Source organism: Oreochromis niloticus, linkage group LG4 (assembly GCF_001858045.2).
Source record: "Oreochromis niloticus isolate F11D_XX linkage group LG4, O_niloticus_UMD_NMBU, whole genome shotgun sequence".
Taxonomy (NCBI): Eukaryota; Metazoa; Chordata; class Actinopteri; order Cichliformes; family Cichlidae; genus Oreochromis; species Oreochromis niloticus.
In genome coordinates this window covers 14,686,352-14,709,307 of record NC_031969.2, presented here as the reverse complement: position 1 = coordinate 14,709,307, position 22,956 = coordinate 14,686,352, and the positions used below count along the sequence as shown (strand labels likewise).

Genomic DNA, 22,956 nt, shown 5'->3' with positions numbered 1-22,956 from the left:
GTCACAAGAGTATTCTTTAAAACCATCCAAGTTTTGCATTAACTCCTCCCCACAGAAAGGATATAGTGTTCATCCTTTTTTTTCTTTTGATCCCCTATTTTAAATTAGATTATTAACAAGTAGTGGCTACCGTACAGAGAGCACAAATCAACCAGCCACACAGATGTTCCAGTCATGTCTGGATTAATGAATGATTGTAGTTATTTCTACATAGAAGTGCATTCAAACATATTTGTCTCAAGGTGGTTGAAGTCTTCAGTCAAATCACGCACTATGCTCATCTTAACTGAAGCATGTTTTTTAATATTGTTTGTAGTGCATCTTATCACTGCCATATATACAGCTACTTCCTTTAACACTGATGACAACTTGAAAGCATCAGTGGTCCAAGAGCTCCTCCTGTGGTTTGTTAATGTTAGAGCTGTGTAGACACTGAATGGTTTTTGTTCAAGTCCACTAGTGTTTTGTGTCACTGTGAGTCTCTGGCACAGTAATACACAGCACTGTCTTCAGGTTGCACATTCTGTCCAGTTAGAATCACTGTGTTCCTGGAAGAGTCGGTGGAAATGCTGAACTTGTTTCTGAGTAAAGGGCTGTAGTGAGGCGTGCTTCCAGAAGCTGCTCTTCCAATCCACTCCAGTCCTTTTCCTGGAGCCTGTCTATTCCAGTGAGTCCAATAGCTGCGCACGGAATAAGACAGCTTACAGGTGATGGTCAGAGGGTGACCTGAAAGCACACTCAAAGAGTCTGGCTGTGTCAGCTGTTCACACTTGACACCTGTTGAAAAAAGACATGTGTTGTTGTAAATTACAACACAAAGAAGAAATGCTGGATATAACAAATCTACAGAGACTCACATCCAGCAGCTAAGAACACTAGCAGAGCTACAGACAACATATTGTTTGGTGTCTGTTGTGTTGTGAACTCTGCTTCACAATCTGATGTAAAGTTTTTATAACCCAGTAACAGAGAAAGCCTATGAGTTTGCATATGATCATACACATCATAGCTGGTCTAACTGGAAGCAATCAGTGAGTTGTGTCTATTATGGACCTACTTAGACCTACATACGTAAAAAAAAAAAAAAAAAAAAAAAAAAATCACAACTCACTTAGTGTAACAGCAGTGAAACAACTGTTTGTTTCATCACATTTAATATATCTGAAAACAATATAGTATTGAGGATTTTATATTATGATTAATGGATCAATACATTAAAATACGTTTTTTCTGTTGTTGTTTTTTTTAGATAATCAGGTCATTAAAAATAATATAAATTTTACATGTTTTGCTATTATTTAAAAAATCTTAAAACCTCATAACTATTTACTAATGCTTTGGTTTGCTGGGATGAACCAGTGGTAGATACCCAAAAGTACTTTCAACAAACTTCTTTTTTATTATCACCAGAGTCTTTATAAAATAAATAAATAAAATGAAGTAATAAATATAAATAAAAAATAACATGAACGTCACAGTGATTATGAGTGATTTTTAAACAGTTATCATTTCTGCACATTTTAAATCCACATGTTCGTTGTGAACATCAAAAACTATTCACAACCAAATATCACCGAGTACTGGTTATGATTTTATCACCAACATTATTCTGATTTTACTGTTTTTAGCATATTATGAACAAATAAATTCAAAATGTGACAAACAAATTGATGTAGTAAATACTAACTTTAGAATTCTTCAGATTCTGAACATGTAGATGGATATTTGATTACTGTATTCCATAAATGAAAGATGGCTCTGTTTTACTTAATTCAAACTAAATAATATTTACTGGAACAATACATTTGTAATGAAAAACATAAAATATAATAAATTAACATGTCAGATATAGTAAAACACTATTAAAATTGACATTCTTTTATATATTAAAATTATTTTAAAAGTAAAATTAAATATAACAGCTGTTAAATGTCTGGCATATAGAGAGGATGACTCTAAGATTTTGCACAAACAGCTTCAGTCAGTCATTCTTTAGACTGTTTATCTGCACGTCTGTTGTTTCTCTGGAGATGGGAAAACTGCCTTCATCTGACTGAGAGTAGTGAGTGGTGTGACCACTACTGCTAGTTTAAACACCCCACTCGAGTCTTTTCTAACAGGATATCTGACCCAGATCATCCAGTAAATGCTGAATTTTAATACAGAGATGTGCACATCAGTCTGTGGGATTCTCTGGCTTTTCAAACCACTGGTAAAGATTCTGTCAGAGTTATAGGTACCTGTCAAACAAGAAAACTGCCTCTTACTGTTACCTAGTTTGGGAGTTTTGCAGTGACTTCTAACAGCAAAAATAAAGCTAGCATAGACCTGGTCAGTGTTTATTTCTTACAATATAAAAAAATTGATTCCTGCACACATTTTGTTCATTCATTCATTGTTCAATATTTTTTTTAAATTTTACTTACAGAATAAAAACTACCATCCATGGCAGAATCAGTATAGTCTTTAATTCAAACAATACCCTGTTCCATTTACTGTATCTTTTATTGAAATATACAATAGAAAATTTACAGCTGATCAAAAGTTTAAGACCACACCTCTAAAAAAACCAGTAAACCTCCCCGCCAAAAAAGTTCCAAACAAGAACTCAGTGATGAGTAGCTCTTAGGTCTTAAACTTTTGATCAGCTGTAAAACAGCTGTTTCAGTTTAAACGCTGTTTTCAATAAATTGCATGCTCAAAAAATGTTTTGTCTCACTCACATTTCTTCTTGTTCCACGTTGAAGCTTGACTTGGAACCTTGTTAAGATTCAATCAAAAAAAATAAAAAATTTTTTGCCATTTTTCAAGTGGTCTTAAACTTTTAATTGGGACTGTATATTGTCAAGTAAACAACTGTAAAATATATGAGACAGAGGAAAAAGAACGCACAAACAAAAAATGGGAGAGGGCATCAGTTATGGAAAAGAACTGGTCATGGAAAAAAATGACACACAAAAGTGCTTGGGAAATAAATGAAAAAAAAACAAAAAAACAATAGTGAATAAATAAGATAGTACTGATTTACAGTAATAAAGAAATCAGTACAAGGCTTAAAAAAAAAGACAAAGGACAAGTTGAATCTGGTAGTTGGGGTTGTTAGCTAAAATACTGTTATTAAGAAGCAGCACAACTAATGTGTCTATGCGAGCTAATTTGTGATGTGCACCACTGGCCTGGTCATTTATTTTTTAATTCACCTTCTCAGATTAATTCACTGCGTGTCGTGCCCAGGGCTGGAGTGGGACAAAAAAATCGGCCCGGGCATTTTGACTAGAGACCACTACTAGAGCCGCCCCTGCACAGTTACCAGCTGTCAGCTATGTAGAAAAGGATCCTGGTGTTACTTGTCTCTCAGAAACAGTTCATAACTTCCCTTCAACTCATTCATGTGACCTAAAAGGTAAACCTGTTTCTCCATCACCTGTTCAGCTCTGATGATTCAGTAAGGACATCTCCTGGTTTCATCTGCATGTTTCCCTCTCACCACATATCCAAACTGATATCATGACCAGCAGCTTTTACAGCTGTGGCTCCAGCAAACATCAGCTGATACTAGAAATTAATATTAAATAAATTATAACAACAGCTGATCAAGCTTAAACGTGCTGCTGTTGTTTAGCGCGACATCCGCTGGTTTCTTCTTTCTGGTGCAAAGCGGGCGATAAACAAACAAGAGAGAAAAGCCGATCAGCTGATCTTTGATCAGTTTCATGATTGAAGTAGCAACAGGAGAGGGAGGGGGAGAGAATGAGAGAAGAAGAGGCAGCTGTGCAACAAAGACACAGAATAACTCCAGCTTTGTGTCTTTTTCCATCCTAGCTGAAGTACGGGACAAACTGCATTTCTTTTCACCTCAATACGAAAGGCGTAATATTTTCTCTGAATACGAGACGATTCTGTTTTTTACAGGACGGTTGGCAACTCTAATAATTAACCGTATGAATAAAATAAAGTTCAACATCAGTAACATAGCACCCACCCAGCTGTATAGAAACGCCGTCATGCTAGCTAGTACACAGTACGAAAAAGTCAGCATAACGAAAATAAATTCCACCTAAACTTGGTTTATATCTGACTCAGATAGACTGCAGGTCATAACTTCTTACCTGAAGTTCAGTTCACCTGACTGGCAGCCGCCTTGGGTCTCTCCGCATCCACCTGCTGGCCTCCTACCACTTGCTAATGTTACTGAATCTAAGGAAGCTCCGCGATAGCCACCACACGAAGTAACGACGAAAATAACGACCCTATCTAAATCCGAGTAACAATTAACGCGTTCCTGATTTTGGCATAATAACTAGTTACCGTGCTCGTTACCACAATAATAACGTAGTTACTGTAACGCGTTTCTTAATAACGCGTTAGTCCCTACACTGGTTATTACACTAACTTTAGACAATAACAGTGACAACACATCAAACTGTCTCTGCAAACACATTAACGCAAATATACAGGAGCCATGGTTTAATTTTGTTACAAGAGGGTGCCTTAAGTTTAGAAAACAACAAAGCCGACGGCTACTCCAGCATGCGGTGAGCTAAGCTCCTAGCTCCTACTCTCTCAATCGTAACACGTTTCAATGAGCAAAACAAACAAATACAGATCTCAGCAAAATAAACTGCTGGTCGGGTTTTACCCTTACTTGGTATGTAAATTATGTGGACCACATGTGTGGCCTTTTTCCTTACTACCCTGGAAAAAAACCGATAAATGATGAGATGGACGACAGGTAGTGTGTTTTCCTCTCTCGCTTTTGCCGGATCTGAAGACGAGTAGTAGTGTCACACTAAACTTTACAACACAAATGCTTCACAAAACCAGCAAATGTTGTTTTTCTGAGTGTGAGGATTGAGTTAAATGTATTTTCTGTAATTTGAGCAGCAATCAAGCAGTGTTTGCCTTTGAGTCTGATCAGTTTTTGTACAGAGTTTCTTCCTCTTGTGTCACTGTGACTCTCGAGCACAATAATAAACAGCAGAAACAGCTATCAGTGTCTTCCAGTCGGGTGATTCTCTGCTCTTCTTTCTTCGACCTCAGGGGTTAGACCACCCTTCAGTCGTTGCACAGATCAGGGGATTATTCTGCCCCTATTTCAAACAACGATCTGTGAATTCTGGGGTCACAGCCGTGTCCCCCTTTTTACCGAGAGCCTCTCGAACCTCGTTGGTCTGGTGTTCCTAGTTTTTCGCCAACCCTTCATGGTTCTTGCTGTGTTTATGGGATCCATCCTCCTGAGGTGACTAGTCGGAGCTCAAACGCCATGACACTTCATCCCAGTTGCTGTCTCGGCAGTCTCTACATCTACGTCTGCTGCAAGGATCCTCATATCTCCGTGACCTCGTGTGGTGTCTGTTCCTTTCTCTGTAAGGCAGAAAACCAAAACACCTCTCTCCCTAGCCTTGATAATCTAATGTTATTGTCCATTGTTCTTCCAGTGATGCAAATTTGGTTTGGTTTAGCATATCAGGTTCAGGACTCTCTGACCCGGGGACTTGTTCTAATCATAATCTATGTGTGTGTAAGCGTGTTTGCATCCTCTGCACTCAAAGCCATTTCCTGCAATATATCAGTCTGGACATCACGCCGAACGAAGCTTATGACCTTCAAAAGACTGAGTGCCAACTCATTATGAGCACATTTGCAATGTCTGTATGAAAATGATCATAACCGCTTAGTTTAGTAAAAGAAATCAAAAACAAATGAACCATTTTTAATTCTAACACATTATAAGCTTAAGTTTTACCATCCCTAAATTATTAAACACACAAATAAAGTCATAACATGTTCATAAAACCATTGTTTGATGTTAAAACTCAACTTCCCCCTTTTTGACACACTCCCATGTGTCAATTCATCGGAGCTAGAAAATTAAAAGAAAAAGGTTAGTGACCTTATATCTCAGAAAGTATCGGAAATTCTCCTCTCCAGTATTGTTGCTCCAGCGCTGCCATCCTGTGTTGGGGAATGAAATCAGTTTAGTTATTATGTCAAGTCTGTTAAACTCCTGGCTCCGCCCAGAGCCTGCATCTGCAGAACTGCCTAGAAACAAAACCTGTGTGTTAATATGAACTACACATTTGTAACTCCCTTTTTACCCACTGTTTTCCCCTCACTGACCACAGCAGAGGAATTTATGTCTTGATTCAGCCATCAATCCAGCTCACCTGATTCATCACTGAGTCCAACCGTCACTGGCATTTGATAGTGTGCCACTGCATATCATTCCCTTGATGTCACTATTTTCAATCTGTCAATTAGAGTGCTTAAACATGAAAGGGACTGCATCCACAACAAGTCAATACAGCTGTAAATATGGCCAATTATCAATCTACTACCAATCGATAACATAATGATTTTTATTTTTATTTTCTTTACTTTATGCATGCTTTAGTCAACCACTTACCCAGAGGATCTTCAATCCCAGAAAATTCCTTCTCCTCATCTAATAAAGTCTGTCATCCTTCCATGCCCTGGCAACTGGTCCATCCAGAGCTGTATCATTTTGAAATATACATACAACAAGCCAAACCACACCTTGGTCACACCAACCCTTTTCCACCCTGAGGATGTCCAACGCCATCCCAGTCTGGACTGTCAAAAGTGACTTTAACGTCGACTGTTCTGACAATCCTGTTTATTGCATTCCCTGGTCAGATTAGCCAACCTATGCACACTAGTGTAAACAGAGTCAACATGGTCAACATTTTGCTGAGTGTTGTTTCAAAATATTATAGATTCAAACCTCCATCCTTACGTGGTTTGCCAAATTATGTTTAACCAGAACTCCTTTCTGTCTCTAAGTTTTGGAGAATTCTATGTTTGGTGTCAAATTCTAAGAATTTGACCATAAGTGAAATTTATGGTATTATCACCCCCATCGGGGCTTACCTTTCCCACTTTTGGTGATATTCCTCCCTTGAATATTTGCAATTACTCCTTTGGTGGCGAAAAACTGTTGGTGTGGTCAAGCGGGTGCTATAGGAAACAAAAACTCAGGACAGAACAGTTATCAGTCATGTGCTCCACACAAAATTGGCATATGTTTTGATTTCATATTGATCCTCTGAGTGTAATGGTACATTTTAACTAAACACAATAGGTTTTTCTTTCTTTAGCTTGCTCTTGTTCTTTTGCAGTACCACATCCTGTCACATGTCCCTGTCGGTTATATTCTGTTTTTTAAATTATTGACTATTTCAATGGGAGAACCTGAATCACGTGGACCAGTGTTTGTTATTACATATCTCTATTTTGAATGTGACAAGACTACCATTCCCCTGTTATTCATAGATATTGTTAAAGTTTTGGCTTTTTTCCCTCTTTAAGTTAATTGGCTTTTACAGTGGCCCGCTATGGTTAATAGAACAATATTCCAGTCATGAGTGAAATCAAACGTTTTCTCCACTGTAGCATTTGACATTCCCAGCAATATAATGTGATACCCTTAATCGAAACACAGCTAATAAAACACAATTTTCTTAATGCAAACATCAGTAACTCAAAATTAGCAACCAAAGGGTTAAGTCTGCAGTTCCACACACTCATGTGAAGCTACAGTCTCCCCCTCTGCTCTTATCCTCCTGCTCCTGCAAAAACAAAACAAAACTAAGCAAGACAAAACATCCACCCTTCTCTTACAGACTGGGTGAATTGTTTGTGGACATTTACTAATCCTATCTCAGTATCAAGTCAGTTAAAACTTTTAGTCGTCAGTCCATCCCAGTCCAGTTGCAGCATTCATTCACACACATTCATACCAGATATTGCTGATAATGGAGTCTCAAGCGCAATCTATTCGAGTATCCATCACCAGCACGATGACGTCATCATTTTAAAGGAAAACAATTCTTTGTTTTTTGAACTGGATTGAGTCGCTGCAATCCTTTTAGACTCAGGACTTCTCATGTGATCAGTGTCCCACATAAATGAATTTCTCCCAAGCCCATTATAATCATGGAGAAAAACACTTTGCGACTGTTTTCAGTAAGAATATTTCATAGCGCTCTAAATTTCAATCTCTCAGGCCTGGTTTAAAGAGCTGATTGTTAAATCATGAACTCACAAAATATCACCACCGGTGGATCACACCTCCCAGATGCTCTTATCTGGATGATCTTCTCTCAATTGCTGATTCAGGGCGCCCTGTGGTGTTAATTTTGCTTGATTTGTCCTCTGCTTTTGATTTGGTGGACCATAATGTCCTTTTAATGAGGCTTGAGCATCTGGTGGGAATCACAGGCAGTGCCCTTAGCTGGTTTAAATCCTATCTCTCAGAAAGGTCTTTTTCTGTCACCATGGGTACCTATGCCTCCTCCATTGCCCCTGTTACCTCTGGTGTCCCCCAGGGGTCTGTGCTGGGTCCCATGCTGTTCTCTTTATATTTGTTACCCTTGGGCCGAATCTTTGATAAATACAATTTCTCTTTTCACTTTTATGCGGATGACATTCAAATCTATTTTGAACTAGCTGAGGATGTCACGTCGTCATTGCAACACTTCTCTGATTGTATGAATGAAGTTAAAAACTGGTTACTGAGCAATTCTCTTATTCTAAATGATAAGAAGACTGAAATTGTAATCTTTGATAGTCCCTTCTCTCGGGCTGAATCAACTGGTATTTTTGGGCCCTTTGCTGACTCCCTTTCTGACACTGTGAGGGACCTGGGTGTTGTCTTGGACAGTTCCTTCAAGTTGGACAAACATGTGTCCTCCGTAGTTAAATCGAGTTTCAATCAACTACGTCTAATCTCTAAGGCCAAGCCCTACATACCACGTAAGGACCTGGAGAAACTTATCCATGCCTTTGTTACATCGAGGTTAGATTATTGTAATTCCCTTTATACTGGTCTCCATTCTGCCCTTATTCATAAACTGCAGCTTGTTCAAAATGCGGCTGCGCGTCTCTTAACTGGAACTGGCAGGTTTGAGTCTATTACTCCAGTTCTTTCCGACCTGCACTGGCTCCCTATTAAATTTCGTATTGATTTTAAAATTTTATTGCTCACTTTTAAAATCATAAACAACACCGCGCCCAGCTATCTTACGGATCTCCTCAGTTTTTATATCCCTGGGAGAGCGCTTAGATCAGCAGGCCAAATGCTCCTGGTGCAACCGAGATCTCGGCTCAAGACCAGAGGTGGCCGCGCATTCGCCGCTGTCGCACCCTACCTCTGGAATAACCTCCCCCTAGCTATTCGGGCGTCTGATTCAATTCAATCTTTTAAATCTCGATTAAAAACTTATCTGTTTAGCCTTGCCTTCCCCAGCTCTTAGAGCCCACATCCTTAGTGTATTTGGAACTTATTTTTATTACTTGTTAATGATTATAATGTTTTAACCTTCAGCCTTTCGGGTTGTGTCTACTATGCCTGGTGTATTATTGGTTAGTTATGTCACCTGCCTGTTAGTATATTTTATGTGTATTTTGTATTTTATGCTTTATATTTGTATTTATTATTGCTCTTAACTCATTCTGTGAAGCACTTTGGCATGCCTGTGGTTTTTAAATGTACTATATAAATAAAATTGTATTGTATTGTATTGTATCTCAGTGCACTGCAACAAAAGCAAAAACAAACGTAACCAATAAAATACTAATAAAATAACACATACTAGGGCCCGTTGCAGACATGTCCAATCATAAGACCGTCTCTCTCTCTCTTAGAGAAAGAAAACAATCCAAACCTCACTGATAAAATCACCCTAATGCTAAGCAAAACCCAAACCTCAGCCAAAGATTCACAGGAAGGTTTTGCTTCCTGCTGAGACAATATTGTATGGGAATGAGAACCTCAGGTACTGTAGCACCTTTTGTTCCTCCTTTAATTAAATCTCAATCACAAAAAATGCGGTGCTCCGAAATAAAACTCACACCATTAGTTCATCATTTTCACTCTGTACCACTGCTCCTCATCAGGCTTTGTGAAGCACAGCAAACAATTCAATCAAGGCCATGAGCAGCCGTACACAGACATCACGCACAGACATTGTTTTCAAAACAAAAACAGACGAACAGGAAAATGATGTTGTATTGGCTGTGTTATTCAGAGAGGGGAGAAACACCGGGCCAGGCCCTGTGTCAGCTTTCTCTCCCCCTTTTTTCCGTTTTTTCTCACGATATAATCACTCATAACCCACCAAGTTGACAGGACAACACAGGTACGTGTTTAAATTCTTAAGATCATGTTTAAAAGCACAAAAAATGAATTTTCCTTCCTTGAGTAATCACTTAACCACTAAATTTGTTGTTTCATCGCTGGTTGGTCATACCAGTCTCTTTCTTTTTGAAGTTAAGTTGTTGTCCTGCAACCCAGAGAGTTTATTTGTTAGTAATAGATAAAATTCATCATTTAACAACAGGTGTATGTTAATTTTTCGCTGCTTTAACCTTGCTGGAAAATCTTCACGTGTTCATGAATGTAAGCTGTTTTTTCATTGCGTGTGTGTGCATTTGTGGGCGGGTTATTTTTACTTTTTTCTCAAACAAGGCGTTACCTTAAAAGGAGCCTTTCTCTCACATTTCTCTGCTTGTGTGTGTTTTTGTTTCACCTTTTGTTGTGATGCTCCGGACGCCTTCCCAACCTCCACAAGTCCGTTGGCCCCAATTTTATGTGTTAAAACTTCTTTTAATTTCTCCTCTAATTCTCTCCTCGCTGCTGTCTCTTCCACAGCTGCTGATTCGTGCTGGGTGTGGTTCCCATTACTATAATTTTGCTCTGGCCGCTGTGCTTGTGGTGGGCGGTTGGTCCAGGTCCATAGCCACCTGTATTAACACACTAAGAGATCTATTTAATATAATTTTCATCACTGTTAAATGGACAAGCAGGCAACAACTGCACACCAGTCTCACAACACATTCCTCTCTATGCTTCTCAATAATTCTCAACTCTCCCTTTATTTCTCCTTTCTCTACGTCAGATTTAAAACCCAACATTTTCACACCACTACTCACCTCTTCCTGCTTTTTTTTTTTTTTTTTACACCACAGAGTATTGCACCCAATTACGCCCGTCTATCTCTATGTGGCTCCAAATTGTCCTCTTTTATCTCTTATTTTAATTTTACACACTCGTCAGGGGACAGGCACAAAGCAATCACAATTTCAACCCCTGAAACGAGGAATTCAACCTTTTTTTTTTTTTTTGACTAATCTAGAACTCAACCTTTGATCTCAAAATGTGTCTTGTTCTAGTCCAGAATAAATGTAAACCCGTGATTACACAGCGGTATCAGTGTTATTCTGTAGCTATGCGGGAGTCCTCAGTTCCCAAGTCGCCACCTCGGCTAACCAGACGTTGCTGGACCGGCCTGTGCGTCCACAGACAGGGGGGTTGCCACACCTTGAACAAAATCAATTTCCACAGGTCCACTAGGCATCAACCTTTGATCCTAAAATGTGTCTTTGCTCTAGTGTCCTCCAATTCACACATAAACCGTCACTGTCACCATGTTTATTTCATGCAATGCCAACACGCAAAAGCGCATCCCACGAGCAGAAACACACACCTTCTGAGCTCAATTTAGAACTAATCCAAAGCGTAACCGCACCACAAACCAGCTTCCACTTATACTGAACTTATGGCCACATCTCCGAAACAGTTTCTACTATCTTATTGCCACAGAAGCCAGTCTTAGACAAAGTTAAATGTGGAAGGTAACGTGGGCTGCAACTCTAGTCTCAATGTAGAATGTTTTTAGTATCTTGTTAGAGCCTGTTCCTATGACACTGGAATTCAGCCTCAACTTCTGTTAGTATCTCGCGCCGAAAACCAGACACCGACAAATTTAATGTGAAAATACGTGTAACTCAGCAAAGAGATTAATTTGGAAAGCCCAATATGCACATTTGGTATTTATAATACAACAGGTTGTGCTTACCTTTTTATGTTTGGACCGGTCCTCTGCTCGCCTCGCCTCACGATCTCACCACAGGCCAAATCTGCCCGTCCTCAGCACGCCAAAGATCCGGGTCACACGGCACCAAGTTGTTAAAATCTCCCAATTCTTTTAATCTTTGGGCTGAAGGAAGGACAATACTCAGTGTATAAATGCTCAATCAACAATTATTTATTTCCATACAATTCAACACTTTATGAGCATAAACCATCCGGATGGGGAGACATGCATGCAGAGGGTCACAGCAAATCTCCAACTGGTGGAGGGTTACTCAAGTTCTTATAGCCTCTAGTGGCCCCCACCTAGTCGTAAAAACCTAAACATTCACATTCTTCCTCTCACAGGAGCCGAGGTTATGACCTCGGCTCCTTGTTTTTCTGCAATCAGAACAGAAAGGCCCTGACTCTTCTTAACTCAGCAGTATAGTGCATCATAAAACAATATCATCCATTCACAATAAATCAGCAGTCTAATGTCATACAAATCAGTTTAACAAATGTAATAGTTATCACCTTCTTCTAATTCAGGAGAATAATGCAAACTAAAACTACATAATAATTTCACAATCTTTAATTAGGGGTATAACATGGCATAAGATAATATGATAATCTCACACTAGACGCTGTATTTTACTTCTTTGGAAATCTCCCACGCCTCCATCTGCATTGCAATGGCTTAATACTGTCCGGACATTCTAGAGGGTGGAGAAGATCTCACTCAGAAGGTAGTTCTGCAAAATTTATCCGCAAGTGGACACCCTTTGTGGAATCTCTCAAATCTTTTCCTTAGTACAATGCAATTTACCCACCCTGCGACTAGATTGAAAAGAATTTGAAATTTACTCTTTTTTTCCTCTCTCTTTTTTTTAAGGTAGGCATAGGATTTACACATTTTATTTTTTTTAATTCTTTTATGTTTTTCTTTTATGATAAAATCCTACTTGATACTCATTTAGAAAAGTACATTATGTTGAAGAATTTGTTTTTGGAAACCAGAAAGTCAGAAACTGAAAACTCTGACATACTTTCTTTCATGTGTGTCTGTTTGTTTAGTGTTTTCTAAATGCTGATCTATTCCTACTTTAGGGTTTTGACAAGTTTTTGTAAAGCATCAGAGTTTATGATTATGGTTCATTTTACCGTGAGGACGAACAAAGTACATCAAAATAAAATCTGCTTAGGATACAAGTAGAAATTGAATTTTCCATTTTTTGTTCTTTATATCAGTCGGTCAATTACATTTAACTGCAGGTAATTTGTCTAAATATAATTGTAATGTGGTGAGTTTTTGTACAGAGTTTCTTCCTCTTGTGTCACTGTGTGTGTCGAGCACAATAATAAACAGCAGAATCCTCAGTCGTCAAGCTGTTCATCTGCAGATACACCTGCTTTCTACTGTTGTCTCTGGAGATGGTAAATCTGCCGCTGAATGACTGAGAGTAGTAGATGCTACTGCTAGGGTTGATATAAGCGATCCATTCCAGTCTTTTTCCAGCAGCCTGTCTGATCCAAGCACCATAAAGATCACTGCTGAATCCTGAGTATGTACAGGTCAGTCTGTGGGAGTCTCCAGGCCTTTTAACCACGGATTCAGACTCAGTCAGTGTTTGACCCTCAGTACCTACAGAAAGATTAATAACACATTGTTGTGATCACATTTTCATTAAAAAAATGTTTGTTTGTCCAACAGATTTATGTATCCTTACCAGCCAAGGTAGAAAACAGAATGAGAGAAACAACTAAACAGTTTGGTCTGATCATTGTAAAAGTCATTGTTGGTCTCTCTGCAGTCTGTGACTTTTACTCTGCAGATGAACATTTGAAGGCATTGGCCATATCAGTTTTGCATTGGCTCCTCCTACTCTACAAAACATACCTCTTTTTCACAAAGTGAGACGCAAAAGTTGGAAAATGTATAAATCACATTTATCAGTAAATCATATGTACTGTATGTGATTACAGTGCAGAATTTTCTAATGATTAAAATGAACAATTAACAAGACAGTGAGACTGAATTTACAATATGTATTTCTCCCTCTTTCCTCCCACCTACCTTTACAAAATTATTTTACTGGCAGCAGACACATAAATTTATACTTCAGTTACTGTGCTTCACAGACATTTCAATCTTTAATTATTCTTTAGCAGAATCAGTTGCTGTCTGTGAAGATGGTAAATGCTGAGAGTAACATTCATTTCAGTCAGAGTAGCAGTGCACTACCTTTCCAGCAGCATGTCTGATTCAAGGGTTCCAGTAATGACTGTCAAACTCTCACTTTATACCCATCAGTCTCTGGGATTCTTCAGGCCTTTTGACCACTGGTTCACACTCAGTTAGGATTTAACAGTACCTACAAACAAACATCTAATCAGGGAAAAGTGAACCTTGTATCAGTTCCTCCATCTGTTAGAGAACCACACCTTAGCTCACGCAAAATTGTCAGTAGCACTCATAACTTTTATCATGTTGCATTTTTTGCAGGAATTCATGAACTGCAGCATGTCTGCGTATGTGTTCATCTTATTCTTCTACTGTAAACATTTGCTATTATTTCTGAATACTTGAATATGTGCTCTTACACTGCGAATATTAAGCAGCACACTTTTTAGTTTGTTAATTTCGTAAAGTCTAATAATATAGAATAAGAGGCTTTGAAGCATGCACACTTTTTTCTTTCAGTGACATCTATGAATCTTTATAAACTCAAACTTCATTGAAGTTATAACAACCAAACTAAATCTAAAGTTCTAATTTGAAGACATTTCATTAAAGACTTGCATTATAGTTGTTTATGTTATGTCTTTATGTTGGGCACAAGCGAGTTTGATTAAACTTAGGCTTATCAAGTTAAGTTATGGGTGTAGCATATATCAGAAATTTTTTTATGTCTTTGAGTAAAATTATTGTATTTTCATATTTTCTTTATTTTTTTTTTATTTTAATTTTCTTTTCTTTTCTTTTTTCATTGTTATAGAAAGTATACAAGCCTTTTCTTATTTAACCACACCTAAAACCATAAATGGTGTAAGGGCTCCTCTAGTGGTGGCTTCATGTTACAACTAATCAGACATTGAAGAGTTTTTGTTCAGGCCTGCTGATGGTTTCTGCTACTGTGACTCTCTGGCACAGTAATACACAGCAGTGTCTTCAGCCTGCATATTTTGTCCATTTAGAGTCACTGTCTTGCTTGAAGTGTCTAAGTTGATGGTGAACTTGTTCTTTAGTGAATCTTTGTAATATGTGCTGTATCCATCACGTACACTTCCAATCCACTCCAGTCCTTTCCCTGCAGGCTGTCTGATCCAAGATGTCCGATAGCTGCTTAGAGAATAAGAGACCTGACAGGTGATGGTCAGACGCTGACCTGGCTGCACAGTCACAAACTCTGGCTGTGTCAGCTGTTCACACTTCACACCTGTGAAAAAACATGTTTTATGTAACAGCAAGTCAGTATACTGTGATCATAGTGTCAGTGTTTTTTTGTTTTTGTTTTTGTTTTTTCCAGTCAGACTCACAGTATCCAGCAGCCAGCAGGAGCAGCAGAGCTACAGAGAACATTTTGGTACTCAAGATAATCTGATGCGAACTTCTCTTCTTCTGCTTTAACTGGCTCCATGATTTCAAGTTTTTATAGTCGACTGTCAGGAAGTTTGCTTTGCATGTAGATGGAAGCTGACAGATTATAAGAGATAACACTGTGGCAATCAGAATTAACAATAAAAAACTGAAATAATTAAAATAAAAATATTATTTAAAACACAAACATAAAGTTTGATGTTTTTTTTCATTCAAAAACAATTTTACCAAAACAATTTCCCAATGAAGCAGCTTTATTGAGTCTTTGAGTATGTTGATGAGTTAAATGTAATCTCTGTAACAAACAATAAAATCCTCTGTTATAAAGTTATCAAGAACATGAAAAAATCTGTACATTTGTTACATGCAATAAATTTATGTTATATATTCTGTGTTAAAACAGTACATTTTGATGTTAAACATATTTTTATATTTTTATTTCCTGAAATCTTTACATTTATCTCGTCTTAATTTAACACACAGTGTTTATGTTTACATTTAAACTGTTTTAGATCAATGTTATTGGCCACCTCATGTCAAACTGACATAATAATTTAATTTTGATAATTGTATATTCAATTATATCTGCTAAACTGCTTTTTAAAATGTTTGTATATTATGTTTTTTTGTCATTTAATCAAATTAGTCTTATAAATATTCACTGGTTAACCTGCTCTCAATGACTGTCAATGATACATAAATTTTGTAAATCTGTAAAATTTAACAAGAAATATCTAAAAAATTAAAAGCACAAAGCAAGAAACAAAAACAGTTCCTTAAACAAACATCTATATTTTCTCAATATTACATAATTAGAAAACTAGACTTCCACGTCACACTACAGGCATGTGATACACACTTGTTTGAACTGTAATATAACATGACAACATAACAGTGAGAAACATACTGCTTATAAATGGATCATCACAACCAAGATAGGGTGTAAAAGTAAAAGTACAATAAAAATATTAAAATGTCAATAATTTTAGCCAAGTATTAAAAACTCCTACACAGATTTTCCTCTGCCTCCGACATATGTCCTCCATACAGTAATAAGAAAAAAACAAAAAAACTAAAACCAATGAATCTAAACTAAAACTAATCATTATCGAAATAAAAAATCAGGTGGAAATAAAATCTTCTGGAAGTTTCCCTTCTTCCGTAAATGTATATATTTTATTTATATTAATAAAATATTATAATATAAATATATTATATTTATATTAGCCTAGGTGGAAGTTAGCTTCTGACTGAATAAAAAAAAGAAATTATAATATTTACTATATTATTTAACTTGTTTTTTATACAGTGCCAAGTCAATTAAAATAGTTTTTTTTATTAAACTGGGCCTTTTGACAGCTACCAAAAAACAACAACAAAAACAACAATAAAAACACCCTCAGACAAATTCTGATGTTTGCTTATTTAATAACAATCTGAGATAAACACCGTAGCCCCAAAGTATCTGTGCAGAGTTTTAGTTTGTAGATGTCAAAGTGAACTACAATAAAGGAATATTTACTGACTCACATATTTTCAAGTTTTCTTCTAGCATTTTAACTCACATTGTAAAATCACTTGAAAAATGTAATATCTTAAATTCATCAGTGGTCTGAGGGCTCCTCCTCTGGTGGCTTCATGTTATAACTGTTTAGGCACTGAGGGGTTCTTGTTCAACTCTATGGATGTTTTGATGCTGTGGTTCTCTTCCACAGTAATACACAGCAGCGTCTTCTGCCTGCACGATCTGTCCACTTGCAGTCAAGTTAATGTCTAAGTCGATACTAAACTTATTCTTTACTGAATCTTTGCTGAATGAATCACCAGGATTATATTCAGATCCATACCAGTCCTTTCCCTTCAGGCTGCAATAAGTAATGATAAATAAGTCTATCTTTAGAAAAGATACTATTAAAGATGAATATATTTGGTCTGACAACTAAACAAGATGCTGAGTGCAATTTATAGTAAATTTTTGAAATAGATTATCAAATTGATTACTAATCCCAACAGATATTGTTAAATATTTTGCAGATCCTTGTGCCTTTCTTGTTTCTTCTTGTGTTAATGATGTTGACTTGCAGTTCATTACTATAAATGTGAACAGCAGAAAGTAAATTTCCCTTTGGTGATGTGCTGAGTTTTTGTACAAAGATTCTTCCTCTTGTGTCAGTGTGACTCTCGAGCACAATAATAAACAGCTGAATCCTCAGTCGTCAAGCTGTTCATCTGCAGATACAGGAGCATTATGACACCTTACCTTTAAAGCTCACAGTGATGGAAACAGGAATTCATGAAATACATGATGAGCTGTTGATGTGTGCATGTGTACTCATATTAAAAGAAAATAACATTATATTGACAACAAGGAACAGAAGACCACAAACCACAACAGCAGCTGCTCCCTCTTAGTCTGCATTTGTACATTCATATTTAGAGCCATACTACCACTTGGTGGTTCTTACACAACAAAGGAACTGATTGAGTTTTTGTATAGCTTCAACATTTCCTCGTACCAATGTGTGTATCAGACACAGTAATACTGTACACAGAAGAGTCCTCTGGTTTAAAGTTGGACAGTCTGATAAACAACATATTGTTTTCTCTGTTTTATTTTGCCTTAATTCAGAAACAGATTAATAATCAGCGTTGATGAAATGTACTTAATTTCTGAAAACTGAAATACAGAAAGCAGATATTGACTTAGTTTCATGCACTGGGTTTCTCTACAACATTTGTCCTTTATGTGTCACTGGAAGTCTTGAGCGTAGAACCAAACAGCAGAATCCTCAGTCGTCAAGCTACATATACACCAGTGATGTTAAATCAGTCAAGCAAGATGTGATTGGCATGCAGACTTTCAGCTTTAATTCAAGGTGTTTAATAAAAATTGTTCCTAAATTGTTTAGGAATTAGGGACAGGTGGTAGAAGAAGACACTTCAGGTGTCTGACACTGCAGGTGATGGACAGAAGACCTGCACGTCATAGAGGCTGGCATTAACTTTTTGTACAAAGATTCTTCCTCTTGTGTCACTGTGACTATCGAGCACAGTAATAATCAGCAGAATCCTCATTTGTCAAGCTGTTCATCTGCAGATACACCTGCTTTCTGCTGTTGTCTCTGGAGATGGTAAACCGGCCTCTGATTGACTGAGAGTAGTACTTGCTACTGCCACTGCCACTATCAATCCAAGCAATCCATTCCAGTCCTTTCCCAGCAGCCTGTCTGATCCAAGCTACAGCAATATCATAACTGAACCCTGAGTATGTACAGGTCAGTCTGTGGGAGTCTCCAGGCCTTTTAACCACTGATTCAGACTCAGTCAGTGTTTGACCCCCAGTACCTACAGACATGTTAATAGCTCATTAGTTATCACATTTCTTCATATCATTTAATTTGTTAACAAAAATGTATGTCCTTACCAGCCAAGAAACAAAACAGAATCTGTAAAATAACTGATCTGATCATTTTTAAAGTCAGTTGTCGTTGCCAGTTTGCAGTGTCTATATGAGGTTGGGTCCCTGATTCTTACTTTTGAACACTTATAAAGTTACAGAATAAATGACATTTGCATTGACTCCTCCTCCCTAGCAATAAATACTGCTGTTTAACAAAGTGATAAAATAGAAAATGAACATGTACAGTTTGACAGTTTTCTATGATTTTATTATATGTTGTCTGTAATTTTAAAGCAAATTAGAATTTTCAAATATTAAAACTGACACACTCTATTTTCATACCATTATGTCTTATACTGAAGTAGTGCTGGCCACTTCTTTCTGCACTTTTTTTGTACATTTTTTGCACCTGCTCAATTTCATTTATATACACCTGCTTACTGCCATTGATCATTACAGGACACACAGAAGCATTTGGAAGTAATAGGTTTGCAGGCACAGCAGTGCGGTTGGTTGTTTAGATGCTGGTAAAGCCAGAGGGGCATAACCTATTTTCAGAAAGCCAAATACGCAACTTTAAATGCTAAATGTTAAATATGTTAATGCTGGACATTTAAGTAACGAATTAAATATGATTCTTTCTGATATGTTAATCCTTTTCAATGTTTTATTGCAAAAATATAATTGTTGCAAGTTTATTTTCCAGTGATGCTGATATTTGCTGTAAAAACTAATATAAATAAATAAATAAAAAGCATGATATATTATTTCATATGTAATAATTATGCCTTCGACTAAACAGTAGGCTGCTTACACATATAGTGTTTTGCTGATAGTGTGCTCATTTCAGGAACATTGCATTGATTCTTTGAAAGTAAGCAAACAAAACCATTTCTAAAGTTCATTACATGATTTTTAAGTAGAAGTTTAATAATATTTGAAAGTGTATTACTGAGATTTCATGTGTTGTAAATAAAAAAATGACGTTTCCTAAGAAATTAGTAGATCATAAGTTGGCACTGTTTTTTTATTTTTATTTTTTAAAGCTTTTTTTAAAAATAAAACAATATAACTGTTCCAGGTTTGATTGAGTTAATACCTATTTTAATTCTGCAAAGCAGCTGTTAAAGTTCAGTTATTATTCATGATTTTTATAGTTATGTATGTCCATGTACAGTTTTTTTTTATCATTTTATATCCCCTGTGAATAAACAAATAAAAATGTGATATTTAAAATGTTTGTGTGTATTTGTAGATTCCAGTTACAAAAGTCTCCAAAAACCACATCCTTCAAACAAATATGTGTTAGGTGCAGGCTGTGTGCAGACAGGAATAGGACCCAAGGTGCAGACTCCGGAGACAAACATGAACTTAAACAGCTTTAATGCTGAACTCCAAAAAGGGTAACAAAACTTCCAAAGTACAAACATTAACACAGGCCGGAAAACAAAACACACAGCATGAGTGAGGGTAGATAAGAGTAGATCGCGACAATGACAAACTGAAACACAGGGCTTAAATACATAGAGGGAGCAATCAGGGAATGGGCAACAGGAGGGAAACACAGCTGGGGCAAATCAGGACTAACGAGACAAGGAAAGCAAAACCAGATACACTAACATGAAACACGGACTTTCAAAGTAAAACAGGAAACATAACACAGAGACGCAAACTTAACAAGGGGATACAGCCGACAGGGGAGACAGCAACTATAGAACACAGAGACATAAACCATAAGACAGAACTCTAAGAAACCCAAAGACTAGAAATGATAAATAATATAATAAACTCAAAAGCCCTGGGTCAACGACCCAGGCATCCTAACAATATGAAGAGAAAGCAGTGCCTTGTATTAGATGCTTTCACTTCAAACAAATCCCACTCAGGTAGGATTTGTTTGAATTGAGATTTTCTGTTGCCCCCTTAGTGTTTTTGAACAAATGTTAAACCTGAAAGCAGCAGGTGGTGAAACAGTGAAGCAAAGGCTTGTTGTCCATAATAACTTGCGATAAGTTGCAAATATGGCACCTGAGCAGTGAGTAAACTACAGGTTTGATGACTGTAACAGTGAGAGACTTCACAGGATTAAGAGAAAAGGGAACAAATGAAAAATAAATTAAAATAAAACAATTTCATCCAAATTTGAACAAAACTAATTCAGTGGCTGCTGTATTACAGAAATACCACCTAACATCTCCTCTGAAGTGTGTGGGAGGGGCTTAGCAAGGGGAGGCACCAGATCACACTGCTGTTTAGCGCCAACCAGTCCTATCCGATTTTTATATGAGTGTGTAAAATGAATAAATAAATAATAAAAAAAACATGAACCCAAATTATTTATGGCATTTTTAAAATGGCAGAAAGCAAAATATGACTGTGCTGAGTTTTTGTACAACATTTCTTCCTCTTGTGTCACTGTGGGTTTCTGGCACAATAATAAACAGCTGAATCCTCAGTCGTCAAGCTGTTCATCTGCAGATACACCTGCTTTCTGCTGTTGTCTCTGGAGATGGTGAACCGGCCTCTGAATGACTGAGAGTAGTAGATATTATCGCTGCCTGGATAGATATAAGCAATCCACTCCAGTCCTTTTCCAGCAGCCTGCCTGATCCAAGTAGCATAAATATCACTGCTGAACCCTGAGTATGTACAGGTCAGTCTGTGGGAGTCTCCAGGCCTTTTAACCACTGATTCAGACTGAGTCAGCGTTTGACTCTCGGTACCTACAGAAATGTTAACCATTCATTGGTTTAATCAATTTTTTTTTATATCAGTTATATCAGTTGTTTAAAAAAAGTCCTTACCAGCCAAGAAAAAAAACTGAATCAGGAAAACAACTAAATGAACAGGTCCGGTCATTGTAAGAGTCAGTTGTTTTTGTCCAGTCTACAGTGTGTATATGAGGTTGGGTCCCTAACTCGTAATGTTGAACACTTATAAAGTTATTGAATATAGGAGTTTTGCATTGACTCCTCCTCCTCAGTAAAAAAAAAATACTGCTGTTTAACAAAGAAAAAAACGAATAAAATAAAAAATTAATATGTAAAATTTGCCAGTTTTCTATGATTTTATTATATTCTGTTTGTAATTAATTTTTTTTTTAGAATATTTACATATTAAAACTGACAATGTATTAAGACAGTCATTCACACACTACTTTCATAACATTGTATCGTATACTGCTACTAGTGCTGGCCACTGTGCTCTACCTGTTCTTCATCATTTTTACATCCACTCATTGTTTTTTTCTGCTCACTGTTATTCTTTATTTCTACTGAACACACAAACGTACAGTATTTGACAGCACACCACAGACGTAAGTGTGTCTCAGATGGCATAGCTGTGACTTTCCTTTACTCAGCATCAAACTGTTTGTGTGCGGCACATTGTCATTGCCTTGGTGGTATTAACTGTGGATTAACTTTCCTTTTTGTTGCAAGTCAGGTCTTATTTTTGATCTCATTTGTTACATAAATTATTTAGATTAATTTGCCATGACTCTGCCTTGTCAACACTGAGGCTTTTCTGATCGATAATATAATTAGTTTTACTGGGAATACAATTCCTCAGGTGGCTTTGAATTCTCATGTGTGCTCTTATCTACAGTGGAGGTTAATCATTATTTCCTGCCTTATATTCTTTATCACATATTAAACCATCATAGTTTCATATAGGTCGTTATTTGCATCAGCTCCTCCCCCTCACAGACAAACACAAACTCTGTCATTGCAATTTCTACATAACACATTGTATGTTAAATAATTCAGACTAACCTTAGAGATGCACAAACAATGTGAGATATTTTTCCCGTCCCTTCATGAGATGACAAACATTCATACATTTATTTAAACAGGAAACAAAAATCTTTACAAAAAGGAGAGGGAGAAGATACAAACTGCATAGCCTGAAGATTTGCATCATCATACCACTAGGTGGACGTAACAGAGAAATTATACCATATATTTTTTTATTGATTTTTATGTCATTAACTGTTGAATCTAATATTAATTCCAAAATGCAGTCTTTTTTTGTTATGGATCACCTTATGGTTTTACTGTAGTACTAACAGTAAAAAAAGAAAAT

The 22,956-nt window shown here is 36.9% G+C and overlaps 1 protein-coding gene and 1 gene segment (V, D, J or C); both read right to left on the bottom strand.

The window, feature by feature from the left end:
* The window catches only part of LOC100709195 (uncharacterized), a 1,346,887-nt gene that overhangs the window by 1,191,879 nt on the left and 132,052 nt on the right, over positions 1–22,956 (bottom strand). The gene's annotated exons all lie outside the window — the stretch shown is intronic.
* Positions 470–898, bottom strand: LOC112846689 (immunoglobulin heavy variable 3-74-like). The segment is given in 2 exon segments: positions 470–777; positions 858–898. Coding segments are annotated over 2 exon segments (348 nt in total).